Raw genomic sequence first — 24699 nt, 5'->3', positions numbered from 1 at the left:
TATGTGGAGAAGGGGGGAAACTTGTACCGGCACATTCCTCACCGGGCAGGGAGCGAAGAAGTCGCCTCGTGGAAGTTATGTGTGCCGAAATATGCCCGAGAAAGGGTTTTAAAGGAAAGCCACGATAGCCCGGAAGCAGGCCACGCCGGCGGAAGGAGAACCGCGGCACGGGTGGCGGCAAGATATTACTGGGCAGGGATGTACAGGGACGTGAGGGCCTACGTGCGGAAGTGCGAACTATGTCTTCGCTTTAAGCCAAGTCAGCTACAAGCGGCAGGAGAAATGTTGACACAGGTGCCGGAAGAACCATGGGCAACGGTATGCGCGGACTTTGTGGGTCCTCTGCCGAGGTCGAAACATGGGAACTCGATGCTGTTGGTGCTGGTGGATCGATTCTCCAAGTGGACCGAGTTGGTGCCGCTGAGGAAGGCCACAGCAGAGGCACTAATAAAGGCATGTCGAGAGCGCATAATAGCCCGTTTTGGCACGCCCAAAGTCTTCATTACGGACAATGGGGTGCAGTTTGCAAGCAGGGCATTTACAAGATTCCTGGAGCAGCTAGGAGTTCGCCACCAGTTTACGGCGCCATACACGCCGCAAGAGAATCCGACAGAGCGAACGAACAGAACGGTGAAGACCATGATAGCTCAGTTAACCGAGGGTGATCAAAGGTGTTGGGATGAAAAATGGGCGGAGCTGATGCTGGCCATGAATTCGGCCCAAAGTGGGAGAGGTCGTGTGGGCCAAACAGCACCACCTTTCCAATGCAGCGGAGGGATTCGCCGCGAAGCTGGCACCAAGGTACGATGGGCCATACCAGATAGAGGACTTTATATCCCCGGTTATATGCAACCTGAGAAAGGAGGGCGACAGGAAGAAGAGAACGGCACACATACGAGATCTGAAACCCCAACCCGAGGAGCGAGAGACACAGGGGTGAAGGAGAATGGCTGTAATAGGTCGCCCTAAAGGGTCACGCAGGACCAGGAACGGTAGAGTGCCACGCAGGACACTGGGGAAGGGTGCCGCGCAGGACACGCACGAGACTCGTCAGCACGCAGGGTGATGGACTTGTGCACTTAGATAAAAAAAAAGGCGAACAGGAAGACTGTGGTTGGAGAAATCTGAAAAAAAAAGCGAAAATTAGTAAAAAGAAAGGAAGATAAAACGAGAAGAGGAAAAGCTCAGCAAACCTGAACAGGAAACGCATCACCCAAAGCTGGGAGGCGAATCCAGGGTCGGGGAGTGTAATCTCAGACAGCGGATGACCAGGAAAAACCCAGGGGCCAGGCTCACGCCTCAACGCGGACTCACGGGGCAACTACGAGCGTCGGGCCGGAACGACGGGTGCCGCTCATGCGTGGACTACCGGGCGAGGAGTCGGATGATCCTCGGGTCCGAGCCACTGTGTGAGGGAGACACCTGTCAAAAGAGTCCGGCCGGTGGCGCATAGGAGCTGCCCCGGGATGTGAGCCCAAGATTCCAGCCCGGGCGGAGGGTCGGAGGACCCATTGTTCACGAGCGGAATCGCGGCAAGCGGCCCGCATTGAGGGCAGAGGGCGATCTGGAAAGGGAGAAAGGATTGAGTAAAAGTCATCCGGGTCGGGAGGACTCACCCAGGCCAAGGAGGGTCCGAGCAGCACAGGATGAAGAAGACAGGTCGGCGGTGGCATGTAAGAATAAATAGCAATTTTTATAACGATTAAAAGTAAATAATTAGCAATCCATCAATCCATTAAATAGCAATTAAAATAAACAAGAATAAAGGGCTAAATAAAAATTGTGAATAAGCAAAAATAAAATGGGGGAATAAAAAGCAAAATAATCATGAACGGGAAGGGGGTGGGTCCATCAAAGATGGAAAAGTGTTATCCATGAGCCAACAGAGAAACGCGGCGAGAACACAACAGCATCCAAAAAAAAGGGATAAGGCGAAATCGGATAGAGAGCGGAGAGCGCGACGGCACTCACACAACCAGGGGAAAGATGCCGTTAGAGAGCGCGGCCGGCAGAGAGACGAGACTGAGGGCCATGAGTACAAACGCAACAACCGTTAGAACCAGGCAGGAGAGACCGAAACACGGAGCACCGGCACCGGTAGAGGGAACGATTGGCAATGCAACGCGTGTATATAGGCGGGTGGAAAACGGAACAGCGAACACTTGAAGGTAATTATCACCAGAAAGAACGCAAGAAAAGCAGCAAGAATAAAAAAATGGAGATGAAACGCGGGCTCAACCACGAGGATGGCAGGAAGAAGATGAAGGATATTAGGGCCTTCCTGGAGGAGCAACAGGCGAGCGTGGGAGAAGGGGGCTATCGCGCCGGTACTTCTCGTCAGCGACGGGCGTCTCTGCTCTCGCGTAGCGACGAGGAGGATTGGTGCGATGGCTCCCAGTTCCTTCAACTGCTGGCCTCGCCGTTGGTGTCACCGGCGCCATCGGGGCACGACTCGGTGTCGCCGACGGTGTCATCGGATGAGGAGGAGGAGGACGACGACGAGGTCATATGCACCGACGGCCCGCGCGCGCCAACCGCTCAGGAGAAGGCCAGATGGAGACGGCAGCAAGGGGCGGAGCCGGAGACGAGGAATGGAAGGCCGCTGACCCTGCGCGACAAAATCGAGGGGACGCCAGGGGATGGTGTGGCACCACCAGACCCTGCACATCACGTGGGCCTCGGGGCCCGCCCCGAGCGAAGCCCAGCCAGAGGCCGGCTCCCGGGTGTGGGAGGAGAGTCCACGCGGCAGCAACAACAGGGACCCGCGGAGGAGGGACCACGGACCCGCCCCCACGACCTCAGCGGCAGCAATGGCGACGGCGGAGGCAGCGACGCGGACTGCAGAGGCGGCGACGACGGCAGCCGGGACGCAGACCGCGGAAACGGCGACGGCGACCGAGACAGCAACGGCCGAGGCAGCAGCGACGGCGGCGACAGCACCGGCGGAGGTGGAACTCGAGGCGTGGGAGCGCGGACCGTGGGTGTGGCCCGCACCGGAGAGGTCGACGGCGGCCGAGCGCCCGGCTCTGAAGCGGCAGGCCTCCTGCCCGGAGCCCTGTGCAGGACCGAAGCGACCGGCCCTGCAACGGCAGAGCTCGGCACCGGCAGCCACGGTCCACTGGACGGCGATCCCGCGGGAGGAGTGGCCGGCGGCGGTGGTCCGCGCGCAGACCCAGATTCGCCTCGTGGGTAGGAGGGGGAAGAAGCTGGTGAGCGAGCGGGGTACCCGGTACCGCATTGCGATGTCGGCCACACGCACGGAGGTGTTCCGCGAACAGAAGTAAGGGGAAAAAAAGGGGGAAAGGAAAAAAAGAGCAAAAAGAAAAAAAAAGGAAAAAAAACAAGGGCGAAACACGCGGGAGGAAAATGAATAAAGAGAAGACGAAAAAGAGAAGAGTGGAATACTTACTGGGGAGAGATATCGAGTGGATCGCCTAAACGCCCCTACACCTTATCGATAGGCGGGGATTCGGCCCCAGCCAGAAAATTCCAAGGGCTGGCAGCGCCGCCCGAGCAAAGGCGCCAGAGGGCGCCAGGGCGCCCGTGATCCCAGATGCAGTAAGGAGCGCGCGTAAAATGGGGCCGTTTGAATGGGGAAAGCACACTCCGTCGCAAGGTCGCGGAAAACGGGAGTATTCCGCTGCGGGAAGAAAGAGGGGGGTGTGAGGAACCGCGGTTCCCACAGGCCGAATTCGACCAAAGCATAGCCGGATAAAGGCGGTGGGACGGTCGGATAAAGGCTGATGGCTGGCTGGATAAGGCGAAGGTCAGCCCAGATACCCACGGATATCCGGGTGCGGCGAAGAGGCCAAGGGCCCCGAGAGGAGAAGTGTCCCGCTCTCGGAGCGAGAGAAACGCGAGGGGCAGAGGAGACGGCGGGATCGGGCCGGCAGCGATCCGACGCATGACCAAATATGGGCATGGGATCACGCCACCGGCCAGGCCCCGTTACGAAGGCCGTGGAAACCAGGAGACGGAGATGGAAAACTACCAACGCCGAGCCGGGGCCCGTCAAGGGGCTATAAAAGGAGGCTGCGGCAACGAAGCGGGTCTCTTTTTTTCCGTGGAGAAGTGATCGCGCGCGCACGTTGAAACCCCGCCGAAACGTAAGAGTAGTACCCGGTACGGTTCGAAGAAGTGCAGTGAAGTGAATAGCAACTGGAAGACAGACCCCGCCTGCCCCCAGAGTGAGTCCAAGTTAAGAGGTGATCCACAGTTGCCGGCGGAAGCTACGAGGGGAGTGCGAGACGTAGAGTGCGGATTTGCGTGGCGGGCCAAAGCAATAGCGGAGGTCAAACTGTCCCAATCAATAGCCTCAACGCTGCCACACCCGACGAGAGCCCACGCGTGGTGGAGATCCATAGATAAGCTATGCATGTGCATCTGTGCATCTGTGCAGCTGTGCATCTAGCCCTAAGTCCTAATATAAGTACGAATAAAGAGAAATTCGATTAAAGAAAAGGAAGGTCTTATCATTTGTCGTTGGGGGCAACAATGGAACGTTGTGAGTTGCTGCGGAGACCGCAACTCTACAGTTATACCCGATACTAAGTCAGTATGGCTCTCCTCCGGCAGACGCTGCTAATATTAAACGTCACGACAAAGAGTGCGTGCGAGAGAGACAGAAAATATGTCTGAGCGTGACGTCGGGCGCTGCGTAGCCAGTGCAAATTGATTTGTTCCTTTTGGCTATAAAAATTATCTGATCTGGTCCAGATTCAGCAATCTGATAGATATGGTCGATATCTATGATTCTGCGTTTTTAGTTTTCTCGAATGTGCAATATTGTGGTCCTTTGTTGTGGCGGAAGGGGGTGGGGCGAAATTCTGAGATATACGTTTTATAGTGAGATCTAACAGAAGTGCGGATACCAAATTTGGTTACTCTAGCCTTAATAGTCTCTGAGTTTTGTGGATGACCCAGATTTTCGTCCTTTGTGGGGGCGGAAGGGGGTGTGGCGAAATAGGATGACCAATACCGGACACTCCAGGGATCCTGATATTATTATTGGCTCTTTCAGGATCATGGTAGGGTGGGCGTGGCACGACTCCGTGCCAGCAAAACAGAGATGTCCGCCACGGTGGTAGATCCCTACTCCTTCTCTGCACTATCTTTGCCCCACTATATTTTCCGTACCCCTAACGATCCTTTCCTTGTCTGTCCCCCTCCCATTCCCAAAAAGAGTACGCGAATTTTAATAAAATAATACCAGCAGGAGCGAAGCAACCTAACTGGAGGGTTACCCAAAGACCCCATCCCCATTTCCGACCAGAGACCAGCCGTGGAAGCGAGCGCGTACTCCTTCTCAGTTAGCCGACCACCAGCTTCATCGTGCGAAGATTCTCTTCGTTACTCGTTACAGAGTAGCGGCCGCATGCCGTTTCATTCTACCTTGAACTGGACGGACTTTTATTCAATGTTTGCCCCCATCATCGACAGCCATCCGGACTTAACAAAAATAGAAAAGCTCCAGCATTTGCGTTCCTGTCTGCGGGATTCGGCTGCGGGAGACTGTTCGGTCGCTGGAAATCTCAGATGGCAATTATGCTGTGGCATTAGATTTGTTGGAAAACAGATTCAATAATCGGCGATTGGTCTTTCAGGCACACATCAATGAGATCTTGGCGCTCCAGGCTGTGGAACCTGGGTCAGTGGTCATGCTTCGGGAGCTTTCAGACAAGTTCAATTCACATATGCGCGCGCTCCAGGGTTTGGGCACCACTGATCAGATCGCAGGATGCATCGTCGTGCAGGAAATTCTCCGAAAACTGGATCCAGCGAGCCAAGAGAAGTGGGAGGAACGATTCCGCAACGACCCCGCATTCGCAAACTTAATTCCGTCGTGGGAATCTATGGCCTCGTTCTTGGAGCAGCGATGCAGATCATTGGAGACGATGGACTTTTCTATGGCAAGCTATGCGTTGAGCAATCAGGTGGGCAGAAGTAGAAAGCATAATAATTCTAGGTCCACATTGGTTACAACGAACCAAACCGTAGCACGCTGCGCGCTGTGCAACGATGGTGCTCACGAGGTCCAGCACTGCCAGAAGTTTAAAGCGCTGTCCCCCACAAATCGCCATAAAGAAGCCAAGCGGCTTTCGTTGTGTATAAATTGTCTCAGAACAGGGCATCGATTACTTCAGTGCACCTCGAGCAACTGTCGTACTTGCGGGGGTAGACACCATACCCTCCTTCATTTTGGTAGCCCTGAAGATACCGCAGTCCAAGGGAAATCAGCGCCGTATACTCCATCTCAGTCTGCACTGTCTGAGTCTACGCCGTCTGAGCATACCACTGCGCCCTCTACTTCAGCGGCTACCTCGTCTGCCCTTATTGCCCAAGATCTCAGGAATGGTGTTGTTTTACTTGCCACGGCCACAGTCGTAGTCAAAAATCGTTCCGGAGTTTTAGTTCCCTGCCGAGCGTTGCTGGATTCCGGCTCCCAGTTGCATCTAATAACTTCTCGTTTCGCGAATCAGCTTCAGCTTCGAAAAATGAAATCATCGACTGCAGTCTCGGGAATAGGCGACTCTAGCTTCGTCACGGATGGATTTTCGGTCAACGTTAGCCTGCACTCTCGCTCATCGGATTACTCAACTCTCATCACTACCATTGTAGCCTCTAGCATAACCGATCGACAGCCAAGCTTTGGAATTGACACTCAAAACTGGAACATTCCATCTAACATACCACTAGTTGATCCGGAGTTTTATAAGTCGCAGCGCGTCGATCTGCTAATTGGCGCAAGTCTGTTTTTCGAGCTCCTGTGTGTTGGTCAGGTCAAGCTACTGCCAGGATTGCCTTCAATTCAGAAAACGCGCTTTGGATGGGTCGTGTCTGGAAGTTGTTCGCGTTTAAAAGGTTCCTCGTTGATGGTCTCTCGCCCTCGGGCCGTAGCTGCTGAGGATAATAGTCCAGAGGATCGGCTTGAGGTGCTTCTTCGGAGGTTTTGGGAGGTAGAAAATTGCATCGAACCAATAATAAAGTCTACCAAAGAAGAGCTAGATTGTGAAGCACACTTTGTGCAGCATTTCCGTCGACTACATAAAGGCGATTATTGTGTTCGGCTGCCAGCAAAATATAATTTGGATCTCCTTGGAGAATCTTACAATCAAGCGCTTTGTAGATTCCTGACCCTTGAGAGAAAGTTAGATCGGCGCCCTGATGTTAAATCTCAGTATGCAGCATTTATGAAGGAGTACCTTGATTTAGGCCATATGTCTCAGGTTCCTACCCAGTCAATCAGCAACTGCCGATATTTTTTGCCTCACCATTGCGTCATGAAGGAAGATAGTTCTACGACCAAGCTTCGCGTAGTTTTTGATGGATCCGCTTCAACCTCATCTGGATATTCCCTGAACGACGTTTTAATGGCTGGTCCCGTAATCCAACCCAAACTGTTTCATATTCTTGCTCGATTTCGGTCATACGCCGTTGCGATTACGGGAGATATCTGTAAGATGTAACGTTGTGTAAGAGTCTCGACCGAGGATAGCAACTTGCAGTGTATTCTGTGGAGAAACTCCAGGGAAGAAGACTTGCGTGTGTTTCAATTGGACACTGTTACTTATGGGACGAAGCCTGCCTCCTATCAATCTGTGCGAGCGATGCATCAGTTGGCAATAGACGAGCAGATGGCGTTTCCAGTTGGAGCTGAAATCCTTCGCCGTGACTTCTACGTGGATGACTTGATATCTGGAGCCAGCTCGCAGGAGGAGGCTATCCGGATTCGGGAGCAAACTACTGGAATTTTGTCTAGAGGTCAGTTCAGATTGAGGAAATGGTGTTCGAACGTCCCTGCTGTGCTGGATGGAGTTCCGGAAGAGGACAAGGAAACATTTTTGAAGTTCGACGATGGCAGCCATGTGACTAAAACTTTAGGACTTGCGTGGGATCCGGTTTCTGATCTACTATTATTTTCGTTCTCGGCCCTTCAATCTTCTTTGAATTCCTGCAGGCGCTCTGTTTTGTCATCCATAGCGCGATTCTACGATCCTCTCGGACTAGCTGGTCCCGTAATTACTAAATCCAAAATCTTTCTCCAGCGTTTGTGCCAAGAGAAGTTGTCCTGGGATGAAAGCCTTCCAGTCGCACTGAACACCGAGTGGCAGGAAATATGCACCAGTTTTGGTCAGATTCGTCGACTTGAATTTCCTCGGCTTGTGCTCCTTCCAGACTCTACGCTGGAAATTCACGGATTTTTCGATGCCAGCATCGAGGCTTATGGTGCATGCATTTATGTCGTGTCCAAGGGTCAGCATTTCAGCAGTCACTTACTTTGTGCCAAATCTCGTGTGGCTCCTTTGAAGACACTTACAGTACCAAAGTTGGAGCTTTGTGGAGCGGAGTTGCTGGGTAGGCTCATATCTGAGATAGCTGGAATGAATGTATTCAAGGGAAGGTGTTACTGTTGGTGTGATTCTGCCGTTGCGCTCTCTTGGATTCGGGACGAGCCGTCAAGATTTAATATTTTTGTTGCAAATAGAGTGTCAACGATTCAGGAAATGACCGAAAAAATGGAATGGCGCTATGTTCCCACAGCTTTAAGCCCAGCCGACATTCTGTCTCGAGGGGCTCATCCGACTGAGCTGAATGAGTCACCTCTTTGGGCTCATGGTCCTCCATTTCTTTGCGGCTCCTCAGATGACTGGCCACCCACTGTGCTACCTGATAAGCCAGCCCTTGAACTTCGTCGGAAGACTCTTCTGGTCAAATCGCCCTACATGGACATTATTGCTGATTCCAAGTATGCGAATTCATTTGCTTCTTTGCAACGCATTTTCGGATACATTCACAAGTTTTGCAACCGAATTCGGCGCCCCGGACTCACTGTCTCAGACATTGAACATGGAACCCAGGTATTGCTACGACTAGTCCAGCGTACTCAGCTATGGGAGGACATGAAGTCACTGCGGGCAAGGGGAGCAGTCTCCTCATCGAGCTCAATCGCATCGTTATCGCCATTCATGGATCAGTTTGGACTTCTCAGGGTAGATGGTCGACTGAAAAACTCTTCGTTGGATTTTGATGGCCGTCATCCCATCATCTTGCCCAGCAGCCATCCACTGACTCTTGCAATAATCTCCCATTTTCATGAGCGGAATCTGCACGCTGGTCCTCGAGCTTTGCTTGGACTAATTCGATCCCAATATTGGCCTATTGGGGGGAGGAAGACGGTAAACAAGGCAGTAAACAAGTGCGTAAGATGCTTTCGACTGAAGCTCAGGGTATTGGAGCATATTATGGCGGATCTTCCAAAGGAGCGCCTCGATGGTTCTCATGCCTTTGAGATCACAGGCGTGCACTTCTGTGGGCCGTTTTTCTACAAACCGGAGGCAGGCAACAAGGCTCCAATCAAGTGCTACGTCTGCGTCTTCATTTGTTTCGCTACCAAGGCTGTTCATCTGGAGCTTATAAAGGACTTATCCACAGTTGCTTTTCTACATGGACTAAAGCGCTTCATATGTACCAGACGGAAGCCGCGGCAAATTTGGTCAGACAACGCAACCAATTTTGTCGGCGCTAAGAATAAGCTGATGGAACTAAAGCGCCTGGGCCTGAGCGATGACCATCAGAAGGCGCTGCTGGATTTTTGCTTGGTCGAGGCTATAGACTGGCATTTCATTCCTCCGCGCTCCCCTCATTTTGGTGGTCTATGGGAGGCTGCAGTGAAGACGGCCAAGTACCACTTCTACCGTGCGATAGGCAACTCGGTTCTTGGATTTGACGAGCTGCGGACGCTGTTGTGCCACATCACGGCAGTGATTAATTCAAGACCTTTAGTTTCAATTTCAGAGAGCCCTGCCGATCTAGATGTTCTAACTCCAGCGCATTTCTTGAATGGTGGCCCTCCTGCTTCGTTCGCAGAACCTGACGTCACGCAGCTAAACTTCGATCGCGTGGACGGCTGGCAGCGCGTTTCGTACCTGCAGCAGCTCTTTTGGTCCCGGTGGAAGGAGGAGTACATACCGTCACTGCAGCAGCGCTCAAAGTGGCGCACTGCGAAGCCTATTTTATCAGTCGCAGATTTGGTTCTTGTCAAGGATGAGAATCTTCCTCCCATGAAGTGGCCACTGGCGAGAGTGGTCGAGCTTTTGCCTGGACGAGATGGCGTTGACCGAGTTGCTGTGCTGAAGACGTCATCTGGAATCACCAAGCGCGCCGTCAACAAGCTGTGCCTGCTGCCCCTTAAAGATGCTGTTGAAAGTCAGGCTTCCAACGGGGGGAGTATGTCGGGTCAAGCAGCTTAAATATTTTAAATTATTGCCAGTGGTGCGGCCCGAAGGAAATGCATTTTGGTGTTGTCGTTTCCAATGCCCCCACTGCAAAGATCATTTGCTACCGCATATGCGCATGCAGCGGAATTCTTTCGTCTCCTTATGTCGCAATCTCTCGGACTCGGCTTAACAGCGTCCCCGAGCAGCTCTAACGCTCTCGGGCTATCATACGCTCTCGCTCGCGTCTAAGTTTGCTGCATAGGGCCCGGCAATTTGGCCCGTCAGCCCTTGCATGGGCAGTCTTGAGCTAATCGTCGCAGCTATTAGACTAACATCCTCGCGTCAATCGTTCGCCCCAATCATCCCCATATGTACATACGCGATAAGTTGGTTTACATATGCAAATAAATTGTGAATTATAAACAGCCTCTCGACTTTCATTAACTTCAAATTGCAACAGTTGTTAAAAACGCTTAATAGCTTAACAACCAGAAAGATCATAAATCCCCCAGAAAGAACCGCCAAAAAAATGGCAATCATCATTAAAAAATGCAAAGAGAGCATAAAAAAACAGTAAAGAAAAGAGAAAAAGGCACCGGCAAAGCGTAAGGTGGATGGAAAGAGTGGTAGGGGGAGCTACGCAGCGATAAGCAAATGTTCTGTTCTCCTTTTCTTCTACCCATCCATCGCTCTCTTTCAATCCCTCTTCTTTTCGCTGCCCTTTTCGACGAGTCATAAAGACACTGGGAGGAAAAAGTCTGCTCACAGGTCTGTCGTAAAAATTAAAAGAAAATCACAATTTTCTGGTCTCAATTTTGATGGCAAATTTTGAGCTAATTGTTGCTTTTTTTTCCATGTTTCTGTGGAAAGGGTTGCCTGTGGAGGGGTACCCGTTTTGATGGCACTTCGAAAGCCGTTAATCCCGAAAAACCAATTTAGTGGTTCATGGAACTGAATCAGGCCGAATGTTGATCTGATTCATAAATTTTAGGATAGACGCGGAACCAGAAGCAGAAGGAAAAATGAGAACGATGAGTATTAGAAAGTGAAGTAGAAAAAGAAAGAGAAGTAGTAGTAGATGTAGAAGTAGAATGAGATGCAGAAGTACTCGAGAAGGGGAGTCGTAGTGCTGGCCATGTTGAAATTTTACAAGGTGGTCCACAAACTCTCTTTTCGGTTCTTATTTTACTCAGCAATACTTTCATATTTTATGAGAGAGAGAGAAGAACGATGTGTGCTGTTGTAATAAGCGTTAAAAAGCCCCGAAAAGAGAGCTCGTTGCGGGCCGCGCTTTCCACACTAAAATCCAGTGTCGAAGGTATCGAAAGTATCTCTTTTCGCGCTCTTTTCGGGTCTTGTTTTGAGCTCTCTCTCATTAAACATGGCCTCAAAGCGCTCTCCCTAGTGCTGAGCGTAACATAAGCCCCGAAAAGAGAGATTTGCGGGCCACCTTGCATAATTTCAGATTTCTCACACTAAAAATCAGTAACGATAGTATCGAAAGTATCGATGCACTATCGATACACGCTGCCCAGCCGGTGTCCAGCGGGTGATTAGCAACACTGTGAATGTGAAGCTCTCTGAAAAAGTTTTTCTGGTGAAAATTGTTCGATTTCGGCAAAAAAAAAAACATGGACGAGGCTAAGGGAGATAAAAGTATGCGCTTTCTATCGGTAAGTGGGAAAAGGCGTATGCCCTCGAGCATGAATAGAATCTAACAACTGTGCCGCCCCCGAAGCTGAACATCAAAGACTGCCTCGGCTGCAGCGATGTGAGCGTGTCGTTCCCCCAATCGAACAGCGTGCACGTGCTGCTGTACAAGCCGATGGGGCAGGAGCAGGCCCGCGACACCGTCAATGTGGCCGTGACGCCTGTGGCACAGGCCATACAGCTGCTGTGCACTCGGACCTTTCCGGACGCCGAGAGCTTGGAGCGGCTGCCGCTGCTGGAGGTGGGACGCGGCAGCGTTTCCCTGCGCTTTCAGGTGTTGCAGCCCGCACCCTCGGAGGAGGACAGCGACAGCGACTTGGACCTGGAGCCGTCCACATCGGCGCAGGCAAGAGTGCGTCTCGAGGAGCGGAAGAAACGCCACGAGGCGGCACGTAATCGCAAGAAAATCTTCGTAGTCGAAAAGGAGGTGATGGTCGAGCGGCGATTCAACGATCCCCAGAGTCTGGACTGGGTCACCTTTACGGTGAACGGTGGCGAGATCCTCAAATGGCAGCTGGACGAGTTCCACGCTCAGTTCTTCGAGGATCCCCAGTACTCGTCCATCCATCTGTGGGATCTGCAGCACAAGTGCGCCGGCAATTGGCTGCAGATCATCCGGGCGGACGGCAATGGCTACAAAAACTTTCAGTGGGTCTCGCATCGGCTAAAATCATTTGTTTTTAGGGGTTTGCTACATTTCGCGATTCATTACAGGACCCCGGGCAATCCTTTTGAGATCTTTGCCAAGCTCTTCGTTCGCAAGGAGCTGGATGAGGAGGATTTGGTGTGCAAATTGGCCGAATCCTGTATTACCGTCAACGAGGCCGTACTCCGCTCGGAGCGTCAGTTCGTGATGCAGGTGTTCAACCATGTGCGCGGCATATTCGAGTACTTCACCATGAAGCAGTATACGGTGTGGTTCCTGGTGCCCGGCGCCCAGGGCCCTCAAAGTCTGACCGAAGAGGTATATGCGACCTCTCTGTTTTCCACATGTTTTTCATTGCGTTTTCCTCCGGCAGGATCTCGACTTCGATTTGCGTACTGTTCGCACTTCCATCCGTATTGCTGGCGACAACAGGAACATCTTCTGGAGCCAGTCCGATCACAATGTCCAGAACTTGCTGATGGTCTCCTTCCAGTTGGCCCTGAGCAATCGTTGCTGATTATCAGCCATTTGGATAAGGTTTGCACTGTGTGCCTTTGAGTCTACGTTTCTCTTGATCCCCCCTCCACCCGTCCTGTATCTTATAGATAGCTGATTTCGTGACCTGGCAGTTTATCACGGCTTCCCACATGAACGACATCTATGCCCGTGGACCCACAGATTCGGTAAGATCCCCAGCAGTTGCCCATTCCCGACTTTGGTTTCCTTTAATGTAGATGCTGTTCCAGAAATGGGTTTGCATGCGCTACTTGCAACGCATCGTCGAAATGGCCCAGGCCAACTGCATCATTGTCCTCATCGAGTATCCCAGCTTCCTGAGCATTCTCTCCGACGAGCGGCATGTGATCAAGTGTGAGAAGCAGCCGGACAAAGAATCCTGGGACGTTAAAGTTGCGTCCGCCGAATCGTCCGAGTCCCGCTTGGAAATCCTTAAGAATGCCATAAATTTGGAGCTAGGCAGTGTCGCGCCCGCCACCCCTCAAGAATAAGGCATCTATCAAGCGCTCATCCAATTTTAGTTTTACAAATATTTCCTTTGCTCCTCCATTGTTCCATTGCTCGTTTTGTAATTACGCAGCCGCCTCCGCCGCCGCTGCCGCTCACGGAACAACAACAGGAGCACCATTCTTCAGCTCCATTTCAATTAGGGTTTTGCCGGCTGTCAGTTTGAATGCCACACAGCCAGCAAGCCATCGCCATCATCATCACCATTCTCATCCTCATCCATATCCCTGCCACCGCAACAGCAGCAGCAACTGCAACTACAACTACAATGGCTGTCAGTCAAAGGCACGCGTCATTTGCTGGCGAAATGCATTTTACGTAAACCTAAAAGCATTTTAAGCTAAACCTCAACGCCCACCGCTATCGACCCAGTTAGAAGACGGGTACCACGGCCTGGAGATGCATTTGGAAGGAGCGACTGTCTGTCTGGCTGACTTGACTGATTGGCGGTTGTTGGGGCAACTTTTCGACGCAAGAACATATCCGAATGTGCTACATTTCAGACGAAGCCGAAGGAAACAGAACACTTTTTTTTTTTGTAGAATTAAAGATATTCAAGATTTGGCATTCAATAATTGCCTTGGTGGGGCCAAAACTTACATATATAACATATTCCATTCATTCAAAAATAATATCAGAGAACAACAAGAGATGGATCCCATTTATTTGGAAAAAATACACACATTTTTTTTTTATTGTATCAAGATGAATTGATAAAAAATGGAAAAAAAATACACTATTGAATTGATAACAAAATAAAGCGAGCGAAAGAAATAATCATTAAAAAATAAGAATCTGAAATCAAAAAAAAATGTGCCAAGAATTTATTTCACAAGGAAAACAAAAAAATAAAATTGGAAAAAATTATTTCTTTACAAATACATTTTTTGTTTATGTCCAAATAAAATTGATCCACAAAAATTATGGAAAAATATCAGAAAGAAAATGCACTGTTAAGTAACTGAAAAATAAAGCGAGTGAAACAAATAATCTTTAAAAATTCGAGTCTAAAATTAAATCAATGTGCCAAGAGTTTAATCCACAAAGAAAAATAATAATAACCACAAATAATATCAAAAAACAACAACAAGAAGAATGAATGAATGTGAGATTATGGGAAACAAGTCTCTCTATATTAATTTTTATTTTTTTTATTTAACCAATTAAAATTGATCCACAAAAATGATGGAAAAATATCTGAGAGAAATTTCACTTATAATTAATTGAAAAATAAAGCGAATGAAACAAATAATCATTTCAAAATTCGAAACTCAAGTCAAATCAATGTTCTAAGAATTTATTCCACAAAGAAAACACGAGAAAAATAAATACCAGAGAACAACAAGAAGAATGAAATAATGTGAGATTATGAGAAACAATTCTTTATACATAATTTTTTTTTTTTGTATTTAATAAAAAATTGATTACTGAACACAAATCTACTTATAATTAATTGAATAAAGAATGAATGCGAGATTATTAGAAAAAATTCTTTTAAAATTTTTTTTGTATATCAATATAAATTTGATTTAAAAAAAATGTATGCAAAAATAAAGCGTTTGATTAAATAACCATTAAATAATTCGGAACTGAATCAGGCCGAATGTTGATCTGATTCATAAATTTTAGGATAGACGCGGAACCAGAAGCAGAAGGAAAAATGAGAACGATGAGTAGTAGAAAGAGAAGTAGAAGAAGAAAGAGAAGTAGTAGTAGATGTAGAAGTAGAATGAGATGCAGAAGTACTCGAGAAGGGGAGTCGTAGTGCTGGCCATGTTGAAATTTTACAAGGTGGTCCACAAACTCTCTTTTCGGTTCTTATTTTACTCAGCACTACTTTCATATTTTATGAGAGAGAGAGAAGAACGATGTGTGCTGTTGTAATAAGCGTTAAAAAGCCCCGAAAAGAGAGCTCGTTGCTGGCCGCGCTTTCCACACTAAAATCCAGTGTCGAAGGTATCGAAAGTATCTCTTTTCGCGCTCTTTTCGGGTCTTGTTTTGAGCTCTCTCTCATTAAACATGGCCTCAAAGCGCTCTCCCTAGTGCTGAGCGTAACATAAACCCCGAAAAGAGAGATTTGCGGGCCACCTTGCATAATTTCAGCTTTCCCACACTACAAATCAGTATCGATAGTATCGAAAGTATCGATGCACTATCGATCCACGCTGCCCAGCCGGTGTCCAGCGGGTGATTAGCAACACTGTGAATGTGAAGCTCTCTGAAAAAGTTTTTCTGGTGAAAATTGTTCGATTTCGGCAAAAAAAAAAAACATGGACGAGGCTAAGGGAGATAAAACTATGCGCTTTCTATCGGTAAGTGGGAAAAGGCGTATGCCCTCGAGCATGAATAGAATCTAACAACTGTGCCGCCCCCGAAGCTGAACATCAAAGACTGCCTCGGCTGCAGCGATGTGAGCGTGTCGTTCCCCCAATCGAACAGCGTGCACGTGCTGCTGTACAAGCCGATGGGGCAGGAGCAGGCCCGCGACACCGTCAATGTGGCCGTGACGCCTGTGGCACAGGCCATACAGCTGCTGTGCACTCGGACCTTTCCGGACGCCGAGAGCTTGGAGCGGCTGCCGCTGCTGGAGGTGGGACGCGGCAGCGTTTCCCTGCGCTTTCAGGTGTTGCAGCCCGCACCCTCGGAGGAGGACAGCGACAGCGACTTGGACCTGGAGCCGTCCACATCGGCGCAGGCAAGAGTGCGTCTCGAGGAGCGGAAGAAACGCCACGAGGCGGCACGTAATCGCAAGAAAATCTTCGTAGTCGAAAAGGAGGTGATGGTCGAGCGGCGATTCGACGATCCCCAGAGTCTGGACTGGGTCACCTTTACGGTGAACGGTGGCGAGATCCTCAAATGGCAGCTGGACGAGTTCCACGCTCAGTTCTTCGAGGATCCCCAGTACTCGTCCATCCATCTGTGGGATCTGCAGCACAAGTGCGCCGGCAATTGGCTGCAGATCATCCGGGCGGACGGCAATGGCTACAAAAACTTTCAGTGGGTCTCGCATCGGCTAAAATCATTTGTTTTTAGGGGTTTGCTACATTTCGCGATTCATTACAGGACCCCGGGCAATCCTTTTGAGATCTTTGCCAAGCTCTTCGTTCGCAAGGAGCTGGATGAGGAGGATTTGGTGTGCAAATTGGCCGAATCCTGTATTACCGTCAACGAGGCCGTACTCCGCTAGGAGCGTCAGTTCGTGATGCAGGTGTTCAACCATGTGCGCGGCATATTCGAGTACATCACCATGAAGCAGTATACGGTGTGGTTCCTGGTGCCCGGCGCCCAGGGCCCTCAAAGTCTGACCGAAGAGGTATATGCGACCTCTCTGTTTTCCACATGTTTTTCATTGCGTTTTCCTCCGGCAGGATCTCGACTTCGATTTGCGTACTGTGCGCACTTCCATCCGTATTGCTGGCGACAACAGGAACATCTTCTGGAGCCAGTCCGATCACAATGTCCAGAACTTGCTGATGGTCTCCTTCCAGTTGGCCCTGAGCAATCGTTGCTGATTATCAGCCATTTGGATAAGGTTTGCACTGTGTGCCTTTGAGTCTACGTTTCTCTTGATCCCCCCTCCACCCGTCCTGTATCTTATAGATAGCTGATTTCGTGACCTGGCAGTTTATCACGGCTTCCCACATGAACGACATCTATGCCCGTGGACCCACAGATTCGGTAAGATCCCCAGCAGTTGCCCATTCCCGACTTTGGTTTCCTTTAATGTAGATGCTGTTCCAGAAATGGGTTTGCATGCGCTACTTGCAACGCATCGTCGAAATGGCCCAGGCCAACTGCATCATTGTCCTCATCGAGTATCCCAGCTTCCTGAGCATTCTCTCCGACGAGCGGCATGTGATCAAGTGTGAGAAGCAGCCGGACAAAGAATCCTGGGACGTTAAAGTTGCGTCCGCCGAATCGTCCGAGTCCCGCTTGGAAATCCTTAAGAATGCCATAAATTTGGAGCTAGGCAGTGTCGCGCCCGCCACCCCTCAAGAATAAGGCATCTATCAAGCGCTCATCCAATTTTAGTTTTACAAATATTTCCTTTGCTCCTCCATTGTTCCATTGCTCGTTTTGTAATTACGCAGCCGCCTCCGCCGCCGCTGCCGCTCACGGAACAACAACAGGAGCACCATTCTTCAGCTCCATTTCAATTAGGGTTTTGCCGGCTGTCAGTTTGAATGCCACACAGCCAGCAAGCCATCGCCATCATCATCACCATTCTCATCCTCATCCATATCCCTGCCACCGCAACAGCAGCAGCAACTGCAACTACAACTACAATGGCTGTCAGTCAAAGGCACGCGTCATTTGCTGGCGAAATGCATTTTACGTAAACCTAAAAGCATTTTAAGCTAAACCTCAACGCCCACCGCTATCGACCCAGTTAGAAGACGGGTACCACGGCCTGGAGATGCATTTGGAAGGAGCGACTGTCTGTCTGGCTGACTTGACTGATTGGCGGTTGTTGGGGCAACTTTTCGACGCAAGAACATATCCGAATGTGCTACATTTCAGACGAAGCCGAAGGAAACAACACTTTTTTTTTTTGTAGAATTAAAGATATTCAAGATTTGGCATTCAATAATTGCCTTGGTGGGGCCAAAACTTACATATATAACATATTCCATTCATTCAAAAATAATATCAGAGAACAACAAGAGATGGTTCCCATTTATTTGGAAAAAATACACACATTTTTTTTTTATTGTATCAAGATGAATTGATAAAAAATGGAAAAAAAATACACTATTGAATTGATAACAAAATAAAGCGAGCGAAAGAAATAATCATTAAAAAATAAGAATCTGAAATCAAAAAAAAATGTGCCAAGAATTTATTTCACAAGGAAAACAAAAAAATAAAATTGGAAAAAATTATTTCTTTACAAATACATTTTTTGTTTATGTCCAAATAAAATTGATCCACAAAAATTATGGAAAAATATCAGAAAGAAAATGCACTGTTAAGTAACTGAAAAATAAAGCGAGTGAAACAAATAATCTTTAAAAATTCGAGTCTAAAATTAAATCAATGTGCCAAGAGTTTAATCCACAAAGAAAAATAATAATAACCACAAATAATATCAAAAAACAACAACAAGAAGAATGAATGAATGTGAGATTATGGGAAACAAGTCTCTCTATATTAATTTTTATTTTTTTTATTTAACCAATTAAAATTGATCCACAAAAATGATGGAAAAATATCTGAGAGAAATTTCACTTATAATTAATTGAAAAATAAAGCGAATGAAACAAATAATCATTTCAAAATTCGAAACTCAAGTCAAATCAATGTTCTAAGAATTTATTCCACAAAGAAAACACGAGAAAAATAAATACCAGAGAACAACAAGAAGAATGAAATAATGTGAGATTATGAGAAACAATTCTTTATACATAATTTTTTTTTTTGTATTTAATAAAAAATTGATTACTGAACACAAATCTACTTATAATTAATTGAATAAAGAATGAATGCGAGATTATTAGAAAAAATTCTTTTAAAATTTTTTTTGTATATCAATATAAATTTGATTTAAAAAAAATGTATGCAAAAATAAAGCGTTTGATTAAATAACCATTAAATAATTCGGAACTGAATCAGGCCGAATGTTGATCTGATTCATAAATTTTAGGATAGACGCGGAACCAGAAGCAGAAGGAAAAATGAGAACGATGAGTAGTAGAAAGAGAAGTAGAAGAAGAAAGAGAAGTAGTAGTAGATGTAGAAGTAGAATGAGATGCAGAAGTAGTCGAGAAGGGGAGTCGTAGTGCTGGCCATGTTGAAATTTTACAAGGTGGTCCACAAACTCTCTTTTCGGTTCTTATTTTACTCAGCACTACTTTCATATTTTATGAGAGAGAGAGAAGAACGATGTGTGCTGTTGTAATAAGCGTTAAAAAGACCCGGGCCGCGCTTTCCACACTAAAATCCAGTGTCGAGGGTATCGAAAGTATCTCTTTTCGCGCTCTTTTCGGGTCTTGTTTTGAGCTCTCTCTCATTAAACATGGCCTCAAAGCGCTCTCCCTAGTGCTGAGCGTAACATAAGCCCCGAAAAGAAAGGTTTGCGGGCCACCTTGCATAATTTCAGCTTTCCCACACAAAAAATCAGTATCGATAGTATCGAAAGTATCGATGCACTATCGATACAACGCTGCCCAGCCGGTGTCCAGCGGGTGATTAGCAACACTGTGAATGTGAAGCTCTCTGAAAAAGTTTTTCTGGTGAAAATTGTTCGATTTCGGCAAAAAAAAAAACATGGACGAGGCTAAGGGAGATAAAAATATGCGCTTTCTATCGGTAAGTGGGAAAAGGCGTATGCCCTCGAGCATGAATAGAATCTAACAACTGTGCCGCCCCCGAAGCTGAACATCAAAGACTGCCTCGGCTGCAGCGATGTGAGCGTGTCGTTCCCCCAATCGAACAGCGTGCACGTGCTGCTGTACAAGCCGATGGGGCAGGAGCAGGCCCGCGACACCGTCAATGTGGCCGTGACGCCTGTGGCACAGGCCATACAGCTGCTGTGCACTCTGACCTTTCCGGACGCCGAGAGCTTGGAGCGGCTGCCGCTGCTGGAGGTGGGACGTGGCAGCGTTTCCCTGCGCTTTCAGGTGTTGCAGCCCGCACCCTCGGGGGAGGGCAGCGACAGCGACTTGGACCTGGAGCCGTCCACATCGGCGCAGGCAAGAGTGCGTCTCGAGGAGCGGAAGAAACGCCACGAGGCGGCACGTAATCGCAAGAAAATCTTCGTAGTCGAAAAGGAGGTGATGGTCGAGCGGCGATTCGACGATCCCCAGAGTCTGGACTGGGTCACCTTTACGGTGAACGGTGGCGAGATCCTCAAATGGCAGCTGGACGAGTTCCACGCTCAGTTCTTCGAGGATCCCCAGTACTCGTCCATCCATCTGTGGGATCTGCAGCACAAGTGCGCCGGCAATTGGCTGCAGATCATCCGGGCGGACGGCAATGGCTACAAAAACTTTCAGTGGGTCTCGCATCGGCTAAAATCATTTGTTTTTAGGGGTTTGCTACATTTCGCGATTCATTACAGGACCCCGGGCAATCCTTTTGAGATCTTTGCCAAGCTCTTCGTTCGCAAGGAGCTGGATGAGGAGGATTTGGTGTGCAAATTGGCCGAATCCTGTATTACCGTCAACGAGGCCGTACTCCGCTCGGAGCGTCAGTTCGTGATGCAGGTGTTCAACCATGTGCGCGGCATATTCGAGTACATCACCATGAAGCAGTATACGGTGTGGTTCCTGGTGCCCGGCGCCCAGGGCCCTCAAAGTCTGACCGAAGAGGTATATGCGACCTCTCTGTTTTCCACATGTTTTTCATTGCGTTTTCCTCCGGCAGGATCTCGACTTCGATTTGCGTACTGTGCGCACTTCCATCCGTATTGCTGGCGACAACAGGAACATCTTCTGGAGCCAGTCCGATCACAATGTCCAGAACTTGCTGATGGTCTCCTTCCAGTTGGCCCTGAGCAGCATTGGCAAGCAATCGGTGCTGATTATCAGCCATTTGGATAAGGTTTGCACTGTGTGCCTTTGAGTCTACGTTTCTCTTGATCCCCCCCTCCAACCGTCCTGTATCTTATAGATATCTGATTTCGTGACCTGGCAGTTTATCACGGCTTCCTACATGAACGACATCTATGCCCGTGGACCCACAGATTCGGTAAGATCCCCAGCAGTTGCCCATTCCCGACTTTGGTTTCCTTTAATGTAGATGCTGTTCCAGAAATGGGTTTGCATGCGCTACTTGCAACGCATCGTCGAAGTGGCCCAGGCCAACTGCATCATTGTCCTCATCGAGTATCCCAGCTTCCTGAGCATTCTCTCCGACGAGCGGCATGTGATCAAGTGTGAGAAGCAGCCGGTCAAAGAATCCTGGGACGTTAAAGTTGCGTCCGCCGAATCGTCCGAGTCCCGCTTGGAAATCCTTAAGAATGCCATAAATTTGGAGCTAGGCAGTGTCGCGCCCGCCACCCCTCAAGAATAAGGCATCTATCAAGCGCTCATCCAATTTTAGTTTTACAAATATTTCCTTTGCTCCTCCATTGTTCCGTTGCTCGTTTTGTAATTACGCAGCCGCCGCCGCCGGCGGTTGTTGGGGCAACTTTTCGACGCAAGAACATATCCGAATGTGCTACAGAAGATATTTTCATAAAATAGTTAACATTTCAGACGAAGCCGAAGGAAACAGAACACTTTTTTTTTTTGTAGAATTAAAGATATTCAAGATTTGGCATTCAATAAGTGCCTTGGTGGGGCCAAAACATACATTACATATATAACATATTCCATTCATTCAAAAATAATATCAGAGAACAACAAGAGATGGTTCCCATTTATTTGGAAAAAATACACACATTTTTTTTTATTGTATCAAGATGAATTGATAAAAAATGGAAAAAAATACACTATTGAACTGATAACAAAATAAAGCGAGCGAAGGAAATAATCATTAAAAAATAAGAATCTGAAATCAAAAAAAATGTGCCAAGAATTTATTTCACAAGGAAAACAAAAAAAATAAAATTGGAAAAAGTTCTTTCTTTACAAATACATTTTTTTGTTTATATCCAAATAAAATTGATCCACAAAAATTATGGAAAAATATCAGAAAGAAAATGCACTGTTAAGTAACTGAAAAATAAAGCGAGTGAAACAAATAATCTTTAAAAATTCGAGTCTAAAATTAAATCAATGTGCCAAGAGTTTAATCCACAAATAAAAATAATAATAACCACAAATAATATCAAAGAACAACAACAAGAAGAATGAATGAATGTGAGATTATGGGAAACAAGTCTCTCTATATTAATTTTTATTTTTTTTATTTAACCAATTAAAATTGATCCACAAAAATGATGGAAAAATATCTGAGAGAAAATTCACTTATAATTAATTGAAAAATAAAGCGAATGAAACAAATAATCATTTCAAAATTCGAAACTCAAGTCAAATCAATGTTCTAAGAATTTATTCCACAAAGAAAACACGAGAAAAATAAATACCAGAGAACAACAAAAAGAATGAAATAATGTGAGATTATGAGAAACAATTCTTTATACATAATTTTTTTTTTTGTATTTGATAAAAAATTGATTACTGAACACAAATCTACTTATAATTAATTGAATAAAGAATGAATGCGAGATTATTAGAAAAAATTCTTTTAAATTTTTTTTGTATATCAATATAAATTTGATTTTAAAAAAATGTATGCAAAAATAAAGCGTATGATTAAATAACCATTAAATAATTCGGAACTGAATCAGGCCGAATGTTGATCTGATTCATAAATTTTAGGATAGACGCGGAACCAGAAGCAGAAGGAAAAATGAGAACGATGAGTAGTAGAAAGAGAAGTAGTAGTAGATGTAGAAGTAGAATGAGATGCAGAAGTACTCGAGAAGGGGAGTCGTAGTGCTGGCCATGTTGAAATTTTACAAGGTGGTCCACAAACTCTCTTTTCGGTTCTTATTTTACTCAGCACTACTTTCATATTTTATGAGAGAGAGAGAAGAACGATGTGTGCTGTTGTAATAAGCGTTAAAAAGCCCCGAAAAGAGAGCTCGTTGCGGGCCGCGCTTTCCACACTAAAACCCAGTGTCGAAGGTATCGAAAGTATCTCTTTTCGCGCTCTTTTCGGGTCTTGTTTTGAGCTCTCTCTCATCACCCGGTGTCCAGCGGGTGATTAGCAACACTGTGAATGTGAAGCTCTCAGAAAAAGTTTTTCTGGTGAAAATTGTTCGATTTCGGCAAAAAAAAAAACATGGACGAGGCTAAGGGAGATAAAACTATGCGCTTTCTATCGGTAAGTGGGAAAAGGCGTATGCCCTCGAGCATGAATAGAATCTAACAACTGTGCCGCCCCCGAAGCTGAACATTAAAGACTGCCTCGGCTGCAGCGATGTGAGCGTGTCGTTCCCCCAATCGAACAGCGTGCACGTTCTGCTTTACAAGCCGATGGGGCAGGAGCAGGCCCGCGACACCGGCAATGTGGCCGTGACGCCTGTGGCACAGGCCATATAGCTGCTGTGCACTCGGACCTTTCCGGACGCCGAGAGCTTGGAGCGGCTGCCGCTGCTGGAGGTGGGACGCGGCAGCGTTTCCCTGCGCTTTCAGGTGTTGCAGCCCGCACCCTCGGAGGAGGACAGCGACAGCGACTTGGACCTGGAGCCGTCCACATCGGCGCAGGCAAGAGTGCGTCTCGAGGAGCGGAAGAAACGCCACGAGGCGGCACGTAATCGCAAGAAAATCTTCGTAGTCGAAAAGGAGGTGATGGTCGAGCGGCGATTCGACGATCCCCAGAGTCTGGACTGGGTCACCTTTACGGTGAACGGTGGCGAGATCCTCAAATGGCAGCTGGACGAGTTCCACGCTCAGTTCTTCGAGGATCCCCAGTACTCGTCCATCCATCTGTGGGATCTGCAGCACAAGTGCGCCGGCAATTGGCTGCAGATCATCCGGGCGGACGGCAATGGCTACAAAAACTTTCAGTGGGTCTCGCATCGGCTAAAATCATTTGTTTTTAGGGGTTTGCTACATTTCGCGATTCATTACAGGACCCCGGGCAATCCTTTTGAGATCTTTGCCAAGCTCTTCGTTCGCAAGGAGCTGGATGAGGAGGATTTGGTGTGCAAATTGGCCGAATCCTGTATTACCGTCAACGAGGCCGTACTCCGCTCGGAGCGTCAGTTCGTGATGCAGGTGTTCAACCATGTGCGCGGCATATTCGAGTACATCACCATGAAGCAGTATACGGTGTGGTTCCTGGTGCCCGGCGCCCAGGGCCCTCAAAGTCTGACCGAAGAGGTATATGCGACCTCTCTGTTTTCCACATGTTTTTCATTGCGTTTTCCTCCGGCAGGATCTCGACTTCGATTTGCGTACTGTGCGCACTTCCATCCGTATTGCTGGCGACAACAGGAACATCTTCTGGAGCCAGTCCGATCACAATGTCCAGAACTTGCTGATGGTCTCCTTCCAGTTGGCCCTGAGCAGCATTGGCAAGCAATCGGTGCTGATTATCAGCCATTTGGATAAGGTTTGCACTGTGTGCCTTTGAGTCTACGTTTCTCTT

At 47.8% G+C, this 24699-nt stretch overlaps 5 protein-coding genes across 5 annotated transcripts; all 5 read left to right on the top strand.

Moving 5' to 3' along the window:
- The first annotated feature begins 11748 nt into the window (after positions 1-11748).
- On the top strand, positions 11749-14319 carry LOC117192047 (protein ORD-like). The gene is made up of 5 exons (XM_033396763.1): positions 11749-11890; positions 11956-12575; positions 12642-13110; positions 13179-13256; positions 13320-14319. The coding sequence occupies exons 1-5, from the start codon at positions 11849-11851 to the stop codon at positions 13578-13580; spliced, it is 1470 nt and encodes a 489-aa protein (XP_033252654.1). The 5' UTR covers positions 11749-11848; the 3' UTR covers positions 13581-14319.
- A 1494-nt stretch (positions 14320-15813) lies between these two features.
- Positions 15814-16800, top strand: LOC117191803 (protein ORD-like). Its single transcript, XM_033396564.1, has 3 exons — positions 15814-15908; positions 15974-16593; positions 16660-16800. The coding sequence occupies exons 1-3, from the start codon at positions 15867-15869 to the stop codon at positions 16781-16783; spliced, it is 786 nt and encodes a 261-aa protein (XP_033252455.1). The 5' UTR covers positions 15814-15866; the 3' UTR covers positions 16784-16800.
- Positions 16801-17183: 383 nt separating this feature from the next.
- On the top strand, positions 17184-18110 carry LOC117191808 (protein ORD-like). Its single transcript, XM_033396571.1, has 2 exons — positions 17184-17274; positions 17338-18110. The coding sequence occupies exons 1-2, from the start codon at positions 17239-17241 to the stop codon at positions 17596-17598; spliced, it is 297 nt and encodes a 98-aa protein (XP_033252462.1). The 5' UTR covers positions 17184-17238; the 3' UTR covers positions 17599-18110.
- Positions 18111-19803: 1693 nt separating this feature from the next.
- LOC117191798 (protein ORD-like) lies at positions 19804-22354 on the top strand. Its single transcript, XM_033396558.1, has 6 exons — positions 19804-19905; positions 19971-20590; positions 20657-20906; positions 20962-21138; positions 21208-21285; positions 21349-22354. The coding sequence occupies exons 1-6, from the start codon at positions 19864-19866 to the stop codon at positions 21607-21609; spliced, it is 1428 nt and encodes a 475-aa protein (XP_033252449.1). The 5' UTR covers positions 19804-19863; the 3' UTR covers positions 21610-22354.
- A 1292-nt stretch (positions 22355-23646) lies between these two features.
- Positions 23647-24699, top strand: LOC117191805 (protein ORD-like). Its single transcript, XM_033396567.1, has 3 exons — positions 23647-24115; positions 24182-24431; positions 24487-24699. The coding sequence occupies exons 1-3, from the start codon at positions 23898-23900 to the stop codon at positions 24682-24684; spliced, it is 666 nt and encodes a 221-aa protein (XP_033252458.1). The 5' UTR covers positions 23647-23897; the 3' UTR covers positions 24685-24699.

This window comes from Drosophila miranda, assembly GCF_003369915.1.
Source record: "Drosophila miranda strain MSH22 chromosome Y unlocalized genomic scaffold, D.miranda_PacBio2.1 Contig_Y1_pilon, whole genome shotgun sequence".
Classification (NCBI taxonomy): domain Eukaryota; kingdom Metazoa; phylum Arthropoda; class Insecta; order Diptera; family Drosophilidae; genus Drosophila; species Drosophila miranda.
Note: the sequence above shows the minus strand (reverse complement) of the source record. Positions and strands in the feature narration are given on the sequence as shown.

What these genes read in the sequence shown, in the direction of transcription:
- LOC117191798 (XM_033396558.1), top strand. Translation starts at nt 19,864, where the DNA reads ATGGACGAGGCTAAGGGAGATAAAAATATGCGCTTTCTATCG. An exon ending in AATGGCTACAAAAACTTTCA is followed by an intron (nt 20,591 to 20,656) that starts GTGGGTCTCGCA and finishes GATTCATTACAG; the next exon opens with GACCCCGGGCAATCCTTTTG. An exon ending in TTATCAGCCATTTGGATAAG is followed by an intron (nt 21,139 to 21,207) that starts GTTTGCACTGTG and finishes TGTATCTTATAG; the next exon opens with ATATCTGATTTCGTGACCTG.
- LOC117192047 (XM_033396763.1), top strand. Translation starts at nt 11,849, where the DNA reads ATGGACGAGGCTAAGGGAGATAAAAGTATGCGCTTTCTATCG. An exon ending in AATGGCTACAAAAACTTTCA is followed by an intron (nt 12,576 to 12,641) that starts GTGGGTCTCGCA and finishes GATTCATTACAG; the next exon opens with GACCCCGGGCAATCCTTTTG. An exon ending in CCCGTGGACCCACAGATTCG is followed by an intron (nt 13,257 to 13,319) that starts GTAAGATCCCCA and finishes ATGCTGTTCCAG; the next exon opens with AAATGGGTTTGCATGCGCTA.
- LOC117191808 (XM_033396571.1), top strand. Translation starts at nt 17,239, where the DNA reads ATGAACGACATCTATGCCCGTGGACCCACAGATTCG. An exon ending in CCCGTGGACCCACAGATTCG is followed by an intron (nt 17,275 to 17,337) that starts GTAAGATCCCCA and finishes ATGCTGTTCCAG; the next exon opens with AAATGGGTTTGCATGCGCTA.
- LOC117191805 (XM_033396567.1), top strand. Translation starts at nt 23,898, where the DNA reads ATGGTCGAGCGGCGATTCGACGATCCCCAGAGTCTGGACTGGGTCACC. An exon ending in AATGGCTACAAAAACTTTCA is followed by an intron (nt 24,116 to 24,181) that starts GTGGGTCTCGCA and finishes GATTCATTACAG; the next exon opens with GACCCCGGGCAATCCTTTTG. An exon ending in CTCAAAGTCTGACCGAAGAG is followed by an intron (nt 24,432 to 24,486) that starts GTATATGCGACC and finishes TTCCTCCGGCAG; the next exon opens with GATCTCGACTTCGATTTGCG.
- LOC117191803 (XM_033396564.1), top strand. Translation starts at nt 15,867, where the DNA reads ATGGACGAGGCTAAGGGAGATAAAACTATGCGCTTTCTATCG. An exon ending in AAACTATGCGCTTTCTATCG is followed by an intron (nt 15,909 to 15,973) that starts GTAAGTGGGAAA and finishes CCGCCCCCGAAG; the next exon opens with CTGAACATCAAAGACTGCCT. An exon ending in AATGGCTACAAAAACTTTCA is followed by an intron (nt 16,594 to 16,659) that starts GTGGGTCTCGCA and finishes GATTCATTACAG; the next exon opens with GACCCCGGGCAATCCTTTTG.